This window comes from Fusarium flagelliforme, assembly GCF_020744385.1.
Source record: "Fusarium flagelliforme strain FIESC 12 MPI-CAGE-AA-0113 chromosome Unknown B0J16scaffold_3, whole genome shotgun sequence".
Lineage (NCBI taxonomy): Eukaryota > Fungi > Ascomycota > Sordariomycetes > Hypocreales > Nectriaceae > Fusarium > Fusarium flagelliforme.
This window is the reverse complement of record NW_025763505.1, coordinates 2,110,493-2,130,334: the sequence shown is the minus strand read 5'-3', so window position 1 is coordinate 2,130,334 and position 19,842 is coordinate 2,110,493. Positions and strand designations below refer to the sequence as shown.

General features: G+C 49.5%; 5 protein-coding genes across 5 annotated transcripts; 3 read left to right on the top strand and 2 right to left on the bottom strand.

Moving 5' to 3' along the window:
- Positions 1-3,028: 3,028 nt before the first annotated feature.
- Positions 3,029-3,429, bottom strand: B0J16DRAFT_264638 (mitochondrial pyruvate carrier; the record flags this gene model as incomplete). Its single annotated transcript, XM_046123366.1, has 2 exons — positions 3,029-3,299; positions 3,359-3,429. Coding segments are annotated over 2 exons (342 nt in total), but the record flags the coding sequence as incomplete, so codon positions are not given.
- Positions 3,430-6,268: 2,839 nt separating this feature from the next.
- On the top strand, positions 6,269-10,166 carry B0J16DRAFT_99180 (uncharacterized protein). Its single transcript, XM_046134809.1, has 3 exons — positions 6,269-6,877; positions 6,930-8,758; positions 8,808-10,166. Exons 1-3 carry the CDS (start codon positions 6,375-6,377, stop codon positions 9,866-9,868), a joined length of 3,393 nt encoding a protein of 1,130 aa, XP_045984590.1. The 5' UTR covers positions 6,269-6,374; the 3' UTR covers positions 9,869-10,166.
- Positions 10,167-10,587: 421 nt separating this feature from the next.
- Positions 10,588-11,989, bottom strand: B0J16DRAFT_382546 (Alpha/Beta hydrolase protein; the record flags this gene model as incomplete). Its single annotated transcript, XM_046131249.1, has 4 exons — positions 10,588-10,762; positions 10,964-11,602; positions 11,746-11,789; positions 11,876-11,989. 4 exons carry the CDS (start codon positions 11,987-11,989, stop codon positions 10,588-10,590), a joined length of 972 nt encoding a protein of 323 aa, XP_045984589.1.
- Positions 11,990-16,243: 4,254 nt separating this feature from the next.
- Positions 16,244-17,320, top strand: B0J16DRAFT_99158 (uncharacterized protein). The gene has a single exon (XM_046134808.1). It carries the CDS (start codon positions 16,465-16,467, stop codon positions 17,047-17,049), a length of 585 nt encoding a protein of 194 aa, XP_045984588.1. The 5' UTR covers positions 16,244-16,464; the 3' UTR covers positions 17,050-17,320.
- Positions 17,321-18,008: 688 nt separating this feature from the next.
- Positions 18,009-19,622, top strand: B0J16DRAFT_99145 (uncharacterized protein). Its single transcript, XM_046134807.1, has 2 exons — positions 18,009-18,174; positions 18,260-19,622. The coding sequence occupies exons 1-2, from the start codon at positions 18,136-18,138 to the stop codon at positions 19,481-19,483; spliced, it is 1,263 nt and encodes a 420-aa protein (XP_045984587.1). The 5' UTR covers positions 18,009-18,135; the 3' UTR covers positions 19,484-19,622.
- Positions 19,623-19,842: the final 220 nt, after the last annotated feature.

Genomic DNA, 19,842 nt, shown 5'->3' with positions numbered 1-19,842 from the left:
GATATCCATCTCTCGAGCTTTCACATAATAACCTCATTGCGCGCCGATCGATTTCAGCCGTCGCGCCTCGTACCATGTTCAGCTTCTCAGCAGAAGGAACGGCTCCTCAACAATTTGGTCTAAAGGTACATTGCGATTCTTTACGTTTCGTTCACGTACACCGACCAGCGCGCACCTTACCTCTAGAGGTTTTGACGCTTTACCTCTAGAGGCTGCCTGCACCGCGTCTTTACCTCTAGAGGTTTGAGGAGGTTGTTGTTGTCCCACACGCCTGACGCCGGCGTAGGAGCGAACGATCTGTTCACCTTATCCATGGGTGGCCATGTCATGGGCCAAGGGAAGTCCAGTCAAAGTATCCACGTTTGCATCAGACTGGGCCTTCCTTAATGCCGAGGATATGTGTGTCTTTGACGGCAGCAAAATCTGGTGAGATCACCCTGGATCCCTGGCCCGAGGCTTTTACGCATTGCAACAGAGCCGCAGTAGTAGCTGTGTCCCTGCCACCGCATCACCTCGTTCACAGTATCTCGGGACTGGAGCTATTGGTGTCACGGTGGACGACCGTGACACCGTACACCTTGACCAAGGGATCTACCTCACTTACCCCCACCATTGACTGGACCCTGGCTGTGTTCTTTGATTCAAACTCAAGCTCAATCTCAAAAATCAAGCTCGCTGAAAGCCCCAAGCTCCAACTTAGCGGACGAGTGTGGGGTAAAGCACCGTACCAGATGCCTTGAGGCCTTTGCGCTGTCGCCGCTCGCCGTTTGATCATGGTCTCATTTTAGCCTGTTTTGTCTATCATCTTACCATCCAGCCGTAGGTAATAATTTGACAAGTACTTTTATTCGGCTTGTTCCCACCTGTTGGAAAAGTGACTGGGAATAATCTACAGCCGTCCACCTGATCACATTATGTACCCAACACGTACAACAAGAGTGTCTGTTCATCAAGCATGACGATCACTTGCGGCAATGTTTTACATATCCTCGTACGTACAGTATTTTAAGACATAAACTTCAAAGCGTTGTGTCTGATTGCTTGTTTCGTGAGGCCCATGTCCCGCCTTTATCAGACGCTCTCCCACCAGTAACCGCATTCTACCATTCTAACCCCCACGGAGGTCAAAGACCGACGACACCTATTTTGTTTGAGCCAAAACCCACTCCATCCCAGGCGGCATGACCTGCCTAACCATGCTCTCGGTGGATGAAGGCCGGCGCATCACTTTTGTTGATCAAGATTGACACTTTTATTGGTGCGCATTTGACAGTACAATTGTTGCTTTTGTGACTTCTTCTACAATTAAGTGATCCCACTCTGCAAAGCTGAAAGCCTCCACTGTTGAGGAAAATCATTTACAATTGGTTTTTTGTAAAAAGCAAACAGGCCCTTTCCACCTGAAGCCCGGGTTCAAGCAATAGCCTGCTGTAATTCTTAGGCTATTTGAGAAAGCGAGCGAGCTCCGACTTCGGTCTTCGGTGTACCCCTCCGAGCCGCTGATTCGATACTGTAGTAACGATTGAATAAGATTTGATACAAATAGAAAGACCAGATTGGAGTAGGGCTGAAGAGAAACCGAATAGGAAGGCATCCCTCGGTTCGAGGTTGATCCTTCGGTGTACTGTACGGTGTGTAGGTAGGTACCGATGAATTGTCGGCCGAAAAGATCTGGAGCACTGACGTTTTCCCCTCACGAATACCGAATTTAATAATACGAATAGGGAATTGGAGTTGATCTGAAGCCTATTACAGCAGGCTGCCTTTGTCCTGACACTCGGCCTACGAATTGAGTATCAACACTATTAGATATGGATACCTAACCCTGATGCACACAGTCACTCCAGAAGCAGTGTGAGACAGCAGCAAGGTGAGCCTGTGATTCAGTTTACCCAACATTATGTTAGCAGATCATTCACTGCTTCGACCCAGCAACTGCCTTACAAACAGATCATACCCTGAGCTACAAGCTAAATATCATGGCAGCTACAAAAAGTGACTTGATACAGTTTACTTCTATAGCCGAAACGCGGCTAGAAAAGGCAACAAGCGGTTCCGGCAATGATTTGGTAATGAAGAGCGAGCCTCCAGAACGACGACTTCTTGAAATTCATCTCCACGCTCACGGACAGAAGCCGACCAGAACATTACCAATCTTGTCCATACAAAGGCCGGGGTATGCACCCTGGCCTTGGATTTGCTGATCGATGTCAGCTAGTTGTCCCTAGTCTCTGCTTCACCTTGAACTTATTTCGTCACGTTGTGGTCCCGAAGAGGGAAGGCCAGGCACAGGCACGAAAACATTCGGGACTTTGCATGCAAGATTCGGGTCTGAGGCGGCTCCACTGCTCAGATCTATCTTGTCCGTACGGAAGACACTAGTTAGTAGCTACGTGCCTACGTAGGCAGTATTGTGGTCTGAAGCTGCTGTGCTGGGGTTTGTGTTCATGTTTCGAGCCTACCCGCATCAAGCTGCAGCCGAGAAACGTACTGAGGGTCTGACATAGATTAAAGTCTTTCAATCACATGCACAGTTCATAGGTCACAGGCGAGGAGGTAGATAGGCAGATAGGTACCTAGGTAAGTAGGTACTTGGTTCATAGGTGCTCATACTCAAGTCACCTATTGCTCCTACCATGACTTAAGCATCTCGGGAGCGCCTCCGGGGAACCTCATTTAATCTCCGTTTTGCGGGGGAATAGCATCTCTCCACCGTTTGCTCGTGACGCTCTTGTGGCACTTTGAGACAGGATAGTGTCTTTGCTCTAACCATTTTGATTGATCTAGGGTCCCCAAAACGCGATCGCACCTCTCTGGGTGCAAGTACTGCAGGTACCCCGGCTCGGAGTGCGATTCTAGATGATCGAGGGAACAATTTCTTGTAAAGGTACAAAGTTGTTGTGCGGTAGCTGTGTGCTCATGACACTCTCCGAATCCCGAGCCCCCAACCCGGGGGCGCTCCCATTATATGGACGGCATACAGCCCGACACACCGATCCGCCCAGTGACCGTCGGTCTAGCATCCTCTTTATTTGCTGACAGCGTTCTGAACTTTCTGCGTGGCCTTCTCTACCTTGCCCTTAGCAGCCTCGGCCGCTTGTGCCAGCTGCTCCTTGGGCATGTTCTCCTTTCCGCCCCAGTAGTGGTAGTTCAGGTATCGGTATCCTTGAGTGAGCTGAGCGCCGGCGTTGACGAAGTGGCAGGCGAAGAGAAGGTAGTTTCTGGGTGTGACAGCAAGGGAGTATCGCATGAAGGTACCGGCATAGATGATGAGAGCACCGGTCATTTGTCCCGAGATCCTAACGGAGGCAAGTTAGTCGTGAGCCTTGCAGGCAGATCAAGGCAGGGGTTATCGTACAGCTCAGGGCTCTTCTGTGTGTCCATAATGGCCGCCAGAGGGATACCAAAGTTGGAGACAGGACCCCAGAAGTCTGCAAGAAAATGTCAGTTCACATCTTCGCATGTCAATTACCCCGAAGCTGCCGTGTTCTCGAAGCATTGAGCGCATCAGCACACACAACCACCAGCAACCCAATTGGCATGTCACAAAAGCACAGCAACATCTTGCACATGTTTCTCATGCCTAGGCATGCTTCTTTATGTCTTGCCGCCTTTGAATTGGATGTTGAGTTGCGATGTCACAAAATTGCGCTTTCGGAGAGGTATCGGAGCTCATGCAAAAAGCATAACAGGACGTTGAGACGTACGGGTCGAGCAAATGTAGTCAGATACCGGGTTAGACCGGATCTTGGCGTTCGCAGCCTTGATGAGAGCAGCCATTTTGAATGATTTGTATGAGCGACGCCGTGGATATCGGAAATGGGAGCGACCTGTCGTTGGGTTGAGGTGATGCTGTTCCTATTCTCGCTCTCAATTTGTCCGCGCCGAACAGGAAATTTCCAATGTTGAGGTCACGTGCACAGCCTATCTTTTGTTTGCTGCCTCACTCACCTCAACCATTTCCGTTGTGTTACCATAGCAAATTCCTAACCCCGAATTAAAACACGGTATACTTAACTGCATCTTCTTTTTCGATTTCCTGTACTAGATAGTCCTGTTGATGAAAGGTCTAAAATCTGGGTGAGTTGTTGGATTTCCATTGATTTCGACGTGGTTACCTGCAATTGACCGATGGTCTGGAATTGAGAGTGCAGCTGAGGCATGGGGACTTTCGGACGTTGTCCGTCATAGAATAAACATACATTCATCATAGGGGCGTGTCCTGGAAACAAGCCGATGCCACGCTATCTCCTATGGGTACCTAGCTACAAATTGTCACTTGTGAAGCTCGTGAGATGATATCCCGGGGATTGCGGGGACTTGAAGACTATACCGAGAGCTATTCTCCATCTTCTCCAGCACGGGGCATCATACCCCAGACGGATATTGGGGGCTCAAAGATGCTATTCAGCCTTCATCTGTCCCTGTCCACTCACTATGCTAGTCCAGCCTGATCCTCTTATTGGGGTGAGCGTTGGACGCCACAAGAACGATCAAACCGGAGTGGGACTCTGTTCCAGAAGACTTCTTCCAGCGGCAATGCCTTCTCTATCAGACGGCACTCAACTGAACAACGACTAGAAACAGAGGGTGCAGCTATCAAATCTCCAATACGATCCTCTAGACTCAAATTCTCAGGGTCTTTGATTCCTAAACTGGTCCCTGAGTGCAACCGTCGTGAAGCCATACCATGCCGGGGTGTGGAGAGACGGGCACCCGGAGCCGGCACCGATATCCCGGCCTCTCCCGATGAATTGGATGGATCGGGATCTCTCTACAGTAACTTACACACATACATGTAACGTGATCAATCTTGCATCGCCCTTTATGCCGAGATCCATGGCATTCGTCCCTTTATCCCCTGGTCTTGTGCCGCATGTGCGGGTAGACTAACTAATAGCTAACGAGGAGCCGCTTCTGCTTGAGTCTCGGTTGTGGAGAGCTTCGCTGGGCTGTTAAACCCGAGGTGAGCCGCCAACCATGAAAACATTTGTCAGGAAAAAGGATTGAGAAACACGAAAGGGTTATTTGGAGTTATGATTCCGTACTTTTGGTTGCAATGATTTGTAGTAGAAACCAAGCTTCTGTCATATTTTGCCCCAGGTACACCGAGACAGTGGATTTCTTCCGACTTGGCTCTCTTACATGTGGTTGGTCAACAGTCAGAAGCAGAATCACTGACTGACCATAGACAATTCAGCACAAACTTCAAACAAATAGATTGTATGACTGAAGACACGAATTTGAACTGGTATAACCAGTAAGTACTCTGTATCTCACATCTACCCTTCACGACTTTGACAGCCCAGTATGGAGCTTTATTTGCATACCATATTCACTCAAAGACCTTGAAGTATCTTATGCGATCATTTCTAGCAACTCGAAGGTTACAAGTCTATGAAAGAATTGAACTTTCTACAGTAGAACTTTTCAATGTTCCCCTTGTATGCACAGCTAGCAACTAAGGCTTAGGCTAACAAAATAAAGTCGCCTAACTGCTGGTCTAAGCTAGCATAAAGTGGCCAACTTATTTCGTCTCTTATGCTAGTAGCGACCAATTCTTCTGACACTGACGGTAGGATAACTGCAAGTTACTTCTGCAGCTACCCTAGACTTCGCCACAAGAAATCAATACTAGGAGAAGCGAAACAAGCTTCGTGTATGGTTGGTCGACTAAAATTTCAGAACTGCATATATTTATACGGCCAGTAAAGCCGCTGAATTTCCTGTTGATTCCATCAACCCGTTTTATACATTTGTCCTTCCATGCGTGTGCAATGTGGCTGTTTGCATGTACGAGCCACAATCGAGACACACTAGCTGACAGGAATTCTAGGCAGATATGAAAAATGTGTTAGCGATTCAGAGTTGATGACTCTTTTACTTTCGCTAAGTAGTGCATTTCGAGAATAGATAGATGGTCTCTGGCCGCTGAGGTTGATCCTGTGAAATTGCAAAGATCTGAAATCTACCTATACTAAGAATGGTGGGTGAGTCATTCTGACAATATTCCGTCCAGCCAATGCTTGCTTGTTTTGCCACACGGAACGAGACAGAGGCTCCACCAACTTCAACGCCTCTCAAAGAATTTATTGGAAGCGTTGCTGATATATCATCGTATTCCTTCCTCCTTCCCCTCGAGAGCTTCCTTTCCTCCTCCATTCCTCTCTATCTTTAAACGGTTGCCACTGCAGCAGGACTGTCAACGTCAGCTCCTATTTGTGCAAAGCGCTTCATTCCTTCTGCAAGTCCCTTTGTCAGACCATCGTTCTTCGTGATCATTATTTCTCTGTTTGAAGACGCTTTATATTTTACACAGCGCAATCATTTCGCCATCGACAGGGTCTCATTTGGCTGCCTCATACTACGCCGTCATGGCCGAGCAGGAGACCAGCCGTGCCTCTAATCAGGCACAGCCCCAGACTCAAAACCGACCCCAGAATGAGGGTCAAGGACCAGCTTCAGGATCTCGAGGAGGCTCACGTGGGGGACGTCGTAGGGGAAGGGGAGGACGGAACCGTGGCCAGCGACAGGATGGCTCGGCACAGGAGTCTGGAGGACGTGGAAATGCCCCCCAGACAGATTCTGCCGATGCCGCAGTCGCCACAGCACCCACAACTGCCCCTACAGGACCGGCAGCTTCCAACGCACCTGAAAGCTCAGGAAATTCCAGAAACAGACGCAATAGAAGAGGCAACCGAGGGGGTGCCCGAGGTTCAGTTGAGCAAGGGAGAGGCGTATTCACAATGGGGCCCCGACGACAATTCGGTGGCCGGTTAACAACGAATGAGCAACCATCAGACGCAGCTGCCGAGGACGCATCTTTGCGTGCTAATGCCCCAGAATTCGTCCCCGGACAGTCCGTACCTCAAAGAAGGTAAGCAGTTCACTATAGAGGCGGAAGACAAGCCAGAAACTAACTATTACAGGAATGGACAGCAACCCTCGGGTGCGGGTGAATCCCAAGCTGCAGCTCAGCCTCGCTCAAGGGGAAATCGTACGCGAAATCGGAAGCAAGACAGACCTCGTCAAGAGGTTCCTAAGTCTACTGCCTCTGAGCTCTGGCAACGAATTCAGGAGGACATTGCTAATTGGAACTACGAGTGTCGAATCTGCACCGAAGAGGTCACCCGAAAAACCGAAGTTTGGTCTTGTGGCACCTGCTGGACTGTTGTTCATCTTGAATGTGCTCACCAATGGTGGGATACTTCTATGAAGATCAATGAAGAGAGCGGTGATAGGTCATGGCGTTGCCCTGGATGTAACTCAACATTGACCGACGAGCCTGGTGATAGTTCGTGCTGGTGTGGCAAAGAAACGCAGCCTAGTCGGAATAGTATCCTGCCCCCTCACTCTTGTGGGCAGACCTGCTCCAAACCTAGGTCGACATGCTCTCATCCATGCACTCTCCAGTGCCACCCTGGACCCTGCCCACCTTGCAACGTCCTTAGCCCACCGGAGCCGTGCTATTGTGGAAAGAACTCCCAGCGAAAGAACTGTAGAGATACAGATTACTACAACGGATGGAGCTGTAGAGAGATTTGTGGTGACTTGCTCCCTTGCTCGCAACACGAATGCTCTCAGATATGCCATCCAGGTGTATGTGGTACTTGCGAAGTAACCGTGAAGGCGAAGTGTTACTGTAGGAGAGTCGAGAAGGAGATGCAATGTTATAAGCAGGACGACTTGTGCGATTCATACGACGATGCCAGCGAGTCTTGGTTTGAGGGCTCTTTCGCTTGTGAAAATACTTGCGAAAGAACGTATGATTGCAGCATCCATCGTTGTCAGCTGCCTTGCCACCCACAAGATGAGCTCCCAGCTCATTGTCCTTTCTCCCCAGACGTTGTCACCGACTGCCCTTGCGGGAAGACACCGCTGAAGGAACTCATGGATCATCCTCGCCAGTCTTGCAACGACCTTATTCCCCATTGCGAAAGGAAGTGCGAAAAGAAATTGGACTGTGGCCATCTCTGCCAATCCCTCTGCCATACTGGTGATTGCAACCCTTGCACACAAGTCATGGAAGTCGATTGCCGTTGTGGCCGTGTCACGTCCGAGACGATGTGTCACGGAGCAGAAGTTCAACACCCCTTGTGCTTCAAGACATGCCAGGCAAATAGGAACTGTGGAAGACATCGTTGCGGTGAGCATTGCTGCCCAGGAGAAAAGAAAGCTCTTCAGCGGATTGCTCAGCAGAAGAAGCAACGTCTTGGCCCCGACGCACTCCCCGTCGAAGCTGAGCACATATGTGTCGAGACTTGTGGCAGACCACTAAAGTGCGGTAGTCACCGTTGTGAACAGCTATGTCACCGTGGAGCCTGCCAGAGCTGCCCAGAGGCCATTTGGGAGGAAATTCCCTGCGGCTGCGGCGCTACTGTTCTTCATCCACCACAACCTTGTGGTACTCGTCAACCTTCTTGCACAAACAAGTGTCGACGACAGCCCAGTTGTGGACATCCTCCCGTCGACCACCAGTGCCACCCCGATGATGTGGATTGTCCACCATGCGTGTATCTTGTTGAAAAAACCTGTTTGTGCACGAAAACCACATTCCATAACAAGCCGTGTCACCTTCAGCAAGTTCACTGCAGCAAGGTGTGCGGGCAGAAGTTGTCTTGCGGCCTCCATACATGCAAGAAACTATGCCATCGTTCTGGAGAGTGTGGAGATGCACAGAATGGCTGCGAACAGCTGTGCGGGAAGCCGAAGCCTCTTTGCGGTCATCCGTGCCAGAGTGTCTGTCATGGTCAGACTGGTAAGCATATTCGCCCTCCCTTTCAAGAAACAGACTAACATTTGTCCAGCTTGTAACGAATCGACAGCCTGTCAGGTAAAGATGACAGTAAAATGCCCCTGTGGCAATTATAAAAAGGAGTTCAAATGTCTAGCTAGCACCAGCAACCCAACTCCAAACCGCCCGGAACTTCGATGCGACGAAGAATGCGAACGCCTCGACCGGAACCGTCGTCTTGCCGCAGCCCTTAACATTGACCCGGCTTCCCATACTAACGATCACATCCCGTTCTCCGACGATACTCTTAAGCTGTACAAGCAATTCCCCAAATGGGGCGATGAGCAAGAGAGCCAATTCCGTGTCTTTGCAGCCAACAAGGACGAGGTTCGTCTGAGATATGAGCCTATGAAAAACACTTCACGCCAGTTCCTTCACCTTCTTGCTATTGACTTTGGCTTCGAGAGTAAGAGTGAGGACCACGATATTCACCGATCCGTTGTGGTCTGGAAGGCGGATAAGTTCGTCTCGGCACCGCCAAAAACACTCTCTCAGTCTGTCAAGATCCGAGCCGCACAAGCTGCGGAAGCTGCGGCGGCGGCAGCAATTCGACCACCCAGCCCGCCAGTTTTGGAGACAGAGCCATTCAATGCGCTGGTACTCACTGATCCTCGTTTCGGATTGACGAACGATGAGGTTAATGCAGCTCTTGCACCGGACCTCTCATCGCTACAGGGATTCTCGTTCAAGGTTGATTTTCTCAACGACGAAGTTCTTATCAAGGCTACAGTCGCATACTCAGCCTTCCTAACACCTGCACCTTTGGAGAAGGGCCTTGAAATCCTCAAGCCTCGAATTGAGCAGACGATTCGACGTGAAAAGCTTGCCGAGAATGTGCTGCTCTGTCATTCAGATGTCAACGGCGCCATCACCCGTCGCGAGGTGCCACGCCGAGCTGGCGCTGGAGGATGGAGCGCCGTGGCTGGACGCGCGGCGTCTAAACCAGGATCATCATCCGCAGCCGAAGAAGAAGCTAAGCCTGGGCGCAGACTGCTTCTTGGACTCAAGAAGAAGAAACCGCAAGCGGAGGCAGGAAAGGTGTGGGCTGCGCTCGACGGGGACGTTGAATGTTGAAAAGCAATCACTTGACCCACCGACTGCAGCTTGCTGATGCTGAGTCTCACAATGACATAGACCACCGAGATATCTCACTTGAATGGAAGCGTGAGCATGAACTAGATAGAAAACCATAATGACTATCCTAAGCATTGGAAAAACCTGGATTAAACCGATACAAGTAAGGGTCGTCCCGTCATTTGAGAGTGTGGGTGTTCAGACCCTCCAATGTTGTGCATATTATAGTCCAAGTCGTCCAATGACACATTGACTAAGGCGTTGAACCTCGTGGGATTGAGGCCCTCTCAATTAAACTTGCATGTAAGACATATTCACATCGACTATGTTATTTTTTCGCGTCACGCGAGCGCACTTTTGCAAGTTGATGGAGGTATCACATGGGACTAGATCTCCACCAACACCACACACACGCGGGTAGACAAAGTTAATTTTGGTTCATCAATGTCTCATAATTTCCAAGTTTTTTCTGTTTGAGGGGATAGGTGGTTCAAGGAACACAGCGATTGCCAAACGATGAGTGTGTGCGTATTATTTATACTCGAAGAAGAAAGTAGTATGTAGATGCAAAAAGGTGTGTTAATACAGAAAAAGCAGGTTTCGTTCAATCGTGAGTGCTATGCTGAATGGTATCCCATATGCCATCTCCTTCTTTTCTCTTCACTGAGGCTGGCCATGCGCAATTGGAATGAAATATCAAGGGTGATGTTACCGAATCTCTACGAACGTATCTTTTCTTTCTCTTCATTACCTGTCACTTCAGCAATGAAGTCTGACATGGCCTCGAAGTATCCTTCTTCAAGGACACTAGAGTTATGGTCGCCACCAGGGAGGGGCTTCCACCGCTTGGTGGGTGCTGCGGAAATGTCGTACAGCTGTTTCATGTGTTTTGGTCTGCAGAGCATTAGCTTCTCGTTCTGTGCTGCAGTGTGTTGATCACAGAGAAAAGGGGATGCATAATGGATCATCAGAAGATATTCGCTTTCATATCAAGACCACGAGGGTACTTCAACTTTTGTGGGTGATGCAAATTTAATCATCACATGATCGAGGGTAGGAATAGAGTAAATGGTGTGGGAAGGATAGACAACTTACGGGACAATCTCATCCTGCAAGCCACTAATGAAGAGCGTAGGCACTTTCGTGATGTTGGGTAGAACCGACTCACTGGGCCAGACTTGGTGGCATAGCAGGGTAAGGTATTTTGCGGGGGGCACGACGGAAGGGATCAGCTTCCGGATGGAGAGAAAGGTGTTCTCGAGGATCAGACCAGCGATATCACCCGCTTCCTGGTTCTTGGAGACAAGCTTGATGGCGACGGCGCCACCCAGACTCTGCCCGTAGACCATGAGCTTGTGATCGCGTGTCTCGGCCCGCTGCCGCAGGTAGTTAAGACCAGTCTGAGCGTCAATATTAAGACCCGACTCGTCAGGCTGGCCGGTTGAGGAACCGTAACCTCTGTACTCGAGCATAAACACATTGCAGCCAATGTAGTTTATAATCATGCGAGCGATGGGTAACCGATGACCAATGTTGCCAGCATTGCCATGGAACATCAATATTGTGATGTTTGAGTTCTTGTGGCCGCGAGGGCCACGGATGTAGAAAGCTGAGAGCTTTTCGCCATCGTCGGTCGGTATGTAAAGCTCTTCGAAATTTGTGAGGCCAAAGTCAGAAGGTTTGGGAACATCGGAGCGAGAATTTGCGGGAATGTTGCTCGGGTAAATGAGAGCCCTAAAGTAGGTGGTTAGCGCGGGGCTCGGCATGATGATGATGCGGGTCGGTCGATAGCAACAGTAGCAACAGGAAAGAGAAGGCTGGGAGGACCACAGTGGCCGTCGGTGATAGGCGACGGTGGTACGGATAGATATACTTACTTTTGCTTAAAGTATAGTAACGAAGTGAGGACGGCAGCGATACCCTGTGAAGTTGCGCATTGATGTCAGCTTGGACTCTCGTGAATCAGAGAGCAATTTGAGAGGCTGAACGCCAAGGACGTATCCGTACCGTTGAAGCCAACGCGGGCAGACGCATGTAGCTGGCGACCGAGCTCAATACCGAGACGGTCTGCTCAACGTAGTTGTTGGAAGATTGCGAAGTGGGAGAGTTTGAGCTCGACATGGTTGCTTTTGCCGGTTTGCTGGGCATTACAGCAACTGATGGGGGATGACCAGAGAGATTCAGATTCAGATGCAGGTACAACAGGTAGGTTAAGGTAGTCAAAAATCTACCTTGAACCTACTGGACCTGACTCGACCGAACCTGAACTCAACTGTACGGGGGGGAGATCCAATGGGGCCCCGACAGTGATTTACAGCGGAGACTGGAGACTGAAGGGCGGAGCAAGGGGTAACGACAGGTAAGGTACGTAGGGTTCTCGCTGGATATCGTAGTAGCGGTCGACAACGTTTACTCGAAAATACGGTGACTGATCAGACCCAAGTCTCGAATGGTCGATTTCGAAGGATTTTGATTCGATTTCGAGATGAGGTAAATGGTTGGTCGCAAAACGCCGTCGGGGTAATATATTTCGAAGTGTTTGTTGTTGAAGGAGAAAGAGACGAAAGAAGACTGTAAAGAACGGATGATAGAGGGATCGATGTCCTAGAGTAGGATATCTGTTCCGCGCTGTTCGGTTCCGTAGGCCCTAAAGGTGATAGAGTCCAAGCTGAATTGGATTTGAACTTGTATTCAAGATGCCCCTGGCGATTCTCTTCGGCAGCGATCCCACTTAAGGAAGTACCAGACAGGAGGTCGACATGGGGGTTTTGAGAGATGATAATACCGAGGTTGGCGAGATAAAAAAGATACAGCAAAGGATATAATAGGGAATTGTAGAAAGAATGGTATCGGTAGAGCAAGAGAGAAATGATGCGCAAGTATTCCAAAAGGGATGTCGATTCCAGTTTCGACGCCAGGGATGCGAAGCCTCTAAGGAGCGGTCTCTGAGAACGGTGAGAGTGGAGTTGAAGGTGTCATGTCATGAGGGAAAAGGAAGGCACAGACAGGCAGACAGTTATGATAAAGTCAACCAAGAGAAGGAAAGAAAAAAAGTTTAAGGAGAATGTCAAGTTTAGAAAAGTCGGTAACAAATTATGACTAGTATACTGCATGTCAATTAATTAGTAGGTAGCCGTAGGTAGGTAGGTCCTGTCTTGATGATTAGTAGTAGCACCTCAACAATTACAGTAGAGCTGCGTTGGCTGCCAGTCATCATCCATGTTCACCTTCAAAGATCGATAGATATCGACGACCAGACTCAACTCAAGGTGGAGCACAGATTCATCTCAGCACGGTGAGGTGGATAAAAGGTAAAATGAAGATACTCTTCCTACACGCGCAACGCAAGTAACAGCTCGGGCTAATTTAGCGGAGAGTTGTACTTTAGAAGCAGACTACTTTATGTACCCGTCCCTCACCAATAAAGCTGATACACGCGACGAAACACACGGATCAGCAGAGACAGCAAACACTTGAGCGTTATATGTGACAGCATGAATATACATTCAGCCATCAATTAAGACGGTTCAGTCTAGACAAACAGTCACGCTTCTTCTCAATGACCGTTGATCGAGATGTCGGTGGAAATGAAATGAACCAAGCAACTTCTCTCTCAACCCATCGACTTGTCCGAGTTGGGAAGATTCTACGAAGAAACGAAAGAGCCTAGAGCTTCTCCACGACACGACACGGACCAACAATACCATCATCAGTCCAATGACAAAGAGCTCATCTCGCTCGGTCGGTGATCCGGGAAGATCTCAACATATTACGGCCCGGCCTTGAGTTCAGTACTCGGTGCATTCATGTTGTTCCTCAATTTGAAGGTTTGCAGGAAGGAAAGCACAAGCAGGTGGGTGTCAGAAGAATCATTCTCTACGACTTGGGCCACAGAAATAAAGTAGCCTAAATACCAGCCTAAGCTATCATAAAGTGACCTAATTATTTCGTCTTTTATGCTCTTGACGGCTAATTCTTCTGACACCCTGACGATAAGTGCAAGTCAAGAATGCAAGTCTGGGGAATTTGACAGCCCATTGGCGAACTGTTAAAATGTGACGAGTTTTTGGTTCCTGGCTAATGGATCAATCACATCTGTTGACCTGCATAAGACCCAACCAGGAACCTCAGCCAGGTCCGACACTTTGGGAACCTTTTCCTTGATCATCAAATGGCGACACCAAGGGGGTTGCTTTTCCTGTCGATGAAACCATCAACTATCACCTTTCTTCTTGTTCGTGGGGGCCAGGAGGGGTTTTCTTTCCGTCTCATCCGTGTCTGGTCTGACTGAGAGATATTGTGAGCGAGTATCCGTACAACAGCTGAGATAAGTCTCTCGGCCTCAAGATTAGACTGAGAGAGAGGAATGCGGATAGTCTGAGGAGGTTTATGGAAACCAAAGTTAGTTTCCTCGTCTCGGTTCTTTATGGTCTTCCCGTCGTGAGCTGACTTTGATTCTGATCTGAGTAAAACTCCATTCCTCAGCTGCCGTATCGTATCAATTATAGGTACTCAAACTGAAGCATGTCTCTTGTTCTTTCTTATCCGTATGGCTATGCTGATCCAGGTAGCCAGGATCCATCCCCTGAGACACGCCTCGTCTTGGCAATCTGCGCCCACCGCGCGGTGGTTTTAGCCTCTTTGTGCCGTGATAGTAAGCAGCCTAGATTCTTCAAGGCATAGCTTGACGGGCTAGACAGACCACGAGACACTCTTTGAAATAAAGGCGCATTTCGCTGAGCCCACCCGAGAGTCAGTTAGAATTATGAGGCTGACTGGCGAGAGAGAAAGAGAAGAAGTTCGAACTGGAGGGACGGTGACGATCAAGTCAACAAACCATAGCTCCGCTGCTTTGCGGATACCTACCCAGTTCAGTGGGGGTAGTTACTGTAGCTAAATGACGGACAGCAAGCAGCATGATAACCTCGTGGGCGTGACGGAACGGTTCATAGGTAGGCGAATTGTACATACAGAGTTACGCACATCACACATACCAGCTAAGGATAGTCTTATGCAAGGGGTCATGGCATGCTACCGAACTGAACTCTGTTTTTAGTACGTAGCAACACAATCACCAACATGGAATTCATACGTACCGTATTCTGGTTCATCAAGGCTGATGATGAAGCACAACTATTATTGGGTTGCTTCATGCAGTGAGGGCATGGACCGGCGGCTACTGCAGAGTAATGGACACTACAGAAGGATCATGGAAGCCCAATTCGTAGTGCACGACCATAGTGCATTCTTGATAACGCCGCGGAACCGGCTTCTCTTTGAACAACGCACAATTGCTCCAGGAAAACGTCTTTATTCCCTTTAATGCCCCGCACAGAAGCTTATGTATCAGAAGCTATTCCGAGTGGGTTTGGTTCTGCTTGAAAGAACCCTTGTAAGTCAGTCCCAGGATCCATTCAGGCAGGCACTGCCGCTTCGCTTTGAGGCCCCTCTCTAGGGCATCCCTCTCTGCCTCATTATGCATTGCTGTGTGGATGGATTACACATGGCATTTCTGGCGGCATGTTGCAGACAAATCAAATCAGATCAGGGCGTTTGACATTGGCACGCCAAGAAAGAATGGATGTTAAGTTAGGGAAAAGCCATCCATCCACAGTTCAGGTACAGGCACAGGAGGCGCTATCGAACAACGAGATATGCATTGCCATGGCGTATTGCTGATCATGGAATTATTGAGCAAGCGTCAAGGCTCAAGTCCTCCTCGCTTGAAACGATTGCAACTCTCTTCCCTCCCTAACCCAAGAGAAATAAGCGCGCCACGAGCCCTGATCCAAGGGGAGGACGAGACGCTGTGCCCCTTCGAAACTCGTGTTTATGTACTCCTGACACCCTCGTGAAGGGAAGGGACGTCTCTGACATGACATGGAGACTGAGAGTGATTGACAAGCGCGGACAGTCGCCAATCAAGGTGAATGAGCCCGACTGGGCGGCATTGGGTATCGCATTGATAGACTGCCCCTGGTATATCGACCAATAGAAACAAGACATTGGGGCAGGTTTGGAGGAATGCCGGGCTTGACTAGCGTTCAGATGGGATGAGCGACAGGATACGGATAGACGGTCCAGGGCGAGCGGCTTCAGAGTTTCCAGGGTTGCTTTTTTGAGGTGTGCATCATCATACCTAATCGACATCATCAATAATCAGGTTCTGCTAATTATATGACCCAGCACACCAATCATCTTGTTTCTAGGCGTCGCTATAGCAGCGGGCTCACACACACTGATAGGCTGAGACAAGTTGTTGGATGCTTTTTTGGCTGGTACTGGATTGAACTGGACTGGCCTGGGCTGAAAGAGGTTTGTTTCTTGTTTGGTGGTTGTTTGGGCGTTTGTCAAGTAACGAACCGTAGACTGTTCTGCTCTACTACAGGCTGCGATGAAATGGCGTGAGACGGTTACAACTCTCCCATCGGAATCTCGATGATTACCTCTGTGCCGTCATGTAAAAGAAATCTTCTGTTTGTTGTCGCTATTCCTGTTCCTAACAGTTGCAGTCGTTGCTGCAGGTTACCATCTCTCTAGGGCGGTTGTTACAGCGGGTTGGCGCTGTAGTGTCTTCTGCAGCATCCACTTGATCAATGAACCGCCCTCTTTTTTCTCGTTTATTTTTTTTTTCTTCCACAGCATCCACTTTGGAACCACCTAAAGACCCTTCTGTCGCATTTCTCTTCTTCTGCATCAATTTCTTCATCAGCGCTTGCGTGCAGTTAAGCATCGTTTTGTCTGGTTCTTTTCGCGAACAAACAAGCAAACAGACTTTCTCTACCCTCCATTTCAACTCGTGGAGGCATACTAATTTAAACATCACCCATCTTGAGCATCACACGCCACACCTTCCCGTCTACTACCCGCGCCTCCATCAAACGCTACCAGAGACGAGGAGATCCAGTGAATTAACCGTGCTCTTGGGAACAGACTCAAACGCAGACTCAGACTCAGACTCTCAGACTCCGTCTCAACAGACCCCGGTCTCGTCTCCAGGACCCCTCCACCTGACTATACTCTGCTCTGCACCAAATCAATCTCGCTCGTCTGCTGCCCGCCCCTCCACCAATTCAAATCTCGTGCTATCGTCCGTCGGTAAACTCAGTCAACTTTGTTTCCGCCCTTTTTCACTTGGCCAACGCGACACATTCCTGTCTCTCTGTATGCGCAAAATTTGACACTTTGACTTGGAGTGCCTCATTTTCAGTCTCTCAACCACTTGGTCAAGCTTATGCTGCCCAAGCCGTGCCCAAACAACAACCCAACGCAACCTTGGACAAGCTAGTCTTTTGCGCCTGTCATATCAGCATCCTCGCCCAGACCATACAGAGCTCTAAGAACAGGCACTGCCCCCGGTTTTATTTTTGCTTCAAGTGCCTCAAAACCGTCCTCGGCCGAATCATTTCGTCGCAAGGCCCTTGCGCCCCTCCACTTTCTCAGTGTTTACAGCCAGCAATTCTGCAGTCTTTTCAAGACGTTGAATTTGCGTTGTTCCCCCCGTTAAATACCGAGGGCCTCTCTGAACCGCACCGTTGTGCAGGTTTGCTTCTCTTCTTCTCCGTTCAACTCACCTAACCGTTCATCAACGACACTCGAGTGTCGTTTCAACCCCCAGCAGCCATGGTTTCCTTCTCCTGTGAGGTACGTTTTGTGACATTTGAAATGCTTTGTTTTCTCTTCTATTGTTAGACTGGTCTGGCCTGCCCAAGCCTCGTCTATCCATTCCCTCGGCTGGCATAGTTATGCTGGTCTGGTATCCAAATGCTCCCGCCGCTCAAGCCATCCTCATACCCTATCCCCCTCCGTTTCCATATCTCATACACAATTGCTTTGCATTGCAATGCAATACCAAGCCCACCCTCCAGCCCAAACAAGTCCACATCAATGCCCACCCCCCAAAACAACATCATACACGCCTGACATCACTCCTACCACACCATTCTTGTCACGAACTGCCTCCTTCAAGGGACACCCCTTCTTCCCCATGCCGATCTCCTGGCCCACCATAAACCGTCCTGCCATGCTCTCGCCTCCCCTGGCATCCCTCAAATATCCCAGTACACCACCCCGCCGCATCGAACGAGTCTCCATTGTCTTGCATCCCACTTATACCCTTCATGCCGTAGTCAACTTTATCAGCTTCAATCTTTGTTATACTAACCCAACTTTCCTTCATATAGAACTGCGGCGACGTTCTCACCAAGAAGAAACTTGACCCTCACCGCAACCGTTGTCGCGGCGCTACCTTCACCTGCATTGACTGTATGGTGTATTTCCCTGGCGTCCAGTACCGATCTCATACCGTACGTACTACTCGACTGGCTCGAGGGCCATAGCTTCCCTCGACTCATAGCCCCTGACTCTGTGTAATCATCTGACATCATATAGAGTTGCATGACCGAGGACCAAAAGTATCAGGGCGCCCTTTATAAAGACAAGAAGAACAAGAAACAGAAACACACCCATACCCACGATAACCAGCAACACTACACTCAAGATCAAGCAATGGCAGCCGTTCAAACCCCCATCAACCACACCGCAACCATGAACCACTACGCCTATGTCGAGGATGCTCCCGAGGATCAGTTCGGCTGGGCCGAGTACGAAGAGAGCAGCGATGATGAGTCTCCCAACGGCCCTCCACCAGAGGCTCCCACGCCCCCTTCTGCTGCCCCCGAACCCCATGTCGACGTCTTTGAATTCCTCGTTGGAACTGGCCAGACACCCAATGCCTCCAACATGAACATCGGAGAGCAGGACTTGCGTGAAGATGAGCCAGGAACCTCTCTGGTACGATACGAGCCCAAGGAGAAGCAGGACGACTATGCCTACATGGATGATGATGAACTTCTTGCCGAATATGGAAGCGGACCCGTCCCTGCTGCCGAATTCGTCACACCAGCCCCGAAATCCGAGAGACGCAAGAGCCGCAGCAGCACTGAGAAGAAAGACAAGAAGCGCAAGCGACTCCATGTTGATATTCCTAGCGACCAGGTCATGACCGACGCCCCTCCCGTTCTCCACTCGGGTCTGACTGGCGGTATCAACCGTATGATGCGCCCTGTCTTCCCACCTTCCCCTGACTACTCCGGTGGTGACATGCCCGACATCTCTCCTGCGAGCCCTCTGAAGAAGTCAAAGCACTCTAAACACTCTAAGCATTCCAAGAATGCCACTGCCGGTCACAGTATCTTCGGCATGATTGCTGGCAGCAAGTCAAAGTCCAAGAGCAAGAGCAAGAGCAAGAGCAGCAAGTCATCATCATCGAAGTCGAAGAAGAGCTCCTCCTCCTCCTCCAAGAAGTCTCACAAGGACAAGAAGCCCCAACAGCTCATTGAATATCGCCCCCAGAGCAAGGATGGCAAGACCGAACCCAATGAAGGCCAAGTCGTTCTTTACAAGCCCCGCGCCGATGTCTTTCTCAGCTTTGTCGACAAGGGTCCCGAAAGTGAGAAGGGCGTCAGCTTGAACAGAGTTCTCAAGCGCTTTCACCGAGTGCGCGAGGCTAATGGCAGCGAGCTCGGCAAGGGCAAGGAAGAGAAGGAGCTCTGGAGATCACTCCGACTCCGACAGAACGAGCAGGGCGAGATTGTCCTGTTCTCTGTCGAGTAAACTTTGACTCAGTTCCAACAAAACCAAATAAAGTAAAAAGAGAAAAGCAAAACAAAAACAAAACAACGACAACTACTACAGCTGGACATTGCGCCAAAGAATCGGACAGACACCGGACATGGGATCAAGGAGTTATGAGTTTGCTGATGCATTGAAGCAACGTTTTTCACGATACCTTTATGGGACAAGCTTTCATTCTGTGTACAAGTTTTTACGGGACAGATTTGATCGGAGGGGTTCAGCTAGCCTGTCAGGTGTGTATCTGACGGTTGCAAGTGATGGGCCCCTGGATTCGATCGGTAATTGTGTATAAGTATGTATACAAAGGAGTGATTGGGTGGGCGATCCTTTTGCTTGAC

Coding starts and splice junctions, on each gene's coding strand:
- B0J16DRAFT_99145 (XM_046134807.1), top strand. CDS start 18,136: ATGGTGTATTTCCCTGGCGTCCAGTACCGATCTCATACC. Junction 18,175..18,259: donor TCCAGTACCGATCTCATACC/GTACGTACTACT, acceptor GACATCATATAG/AGTTGCATGACCGAGGACCA.
- B0J16DRAFT_99180 (XM_046134809.1), top strand. CDS start 6,375: ATGGCCGAGCAGGAGACCAGCCGTGCCTCTAATCAGGCACAGCCCCAG. Junction 6,878..6,929: donor CAGTCCGTACCTCAAAGAAG/GTAAGCAGTTCA, acceptor TAACTATTACAG/GAATGGACAGCAACCCTCGG. Junction 8,759..8,807: donor TGTCTGTCATGGTCAGACTG/GTAAGCATATTC, acceptor ACATTTGTCCAG/CTTGTAACGAATCGACAGCC.
- B0J16DRAFT_99158 (XM_046134808.1), top strand. CDS start 16,465: ATGAACCGCCCTCTTTTTTCTCGTTTATTTTTTTTTTCTTCCACAGCA.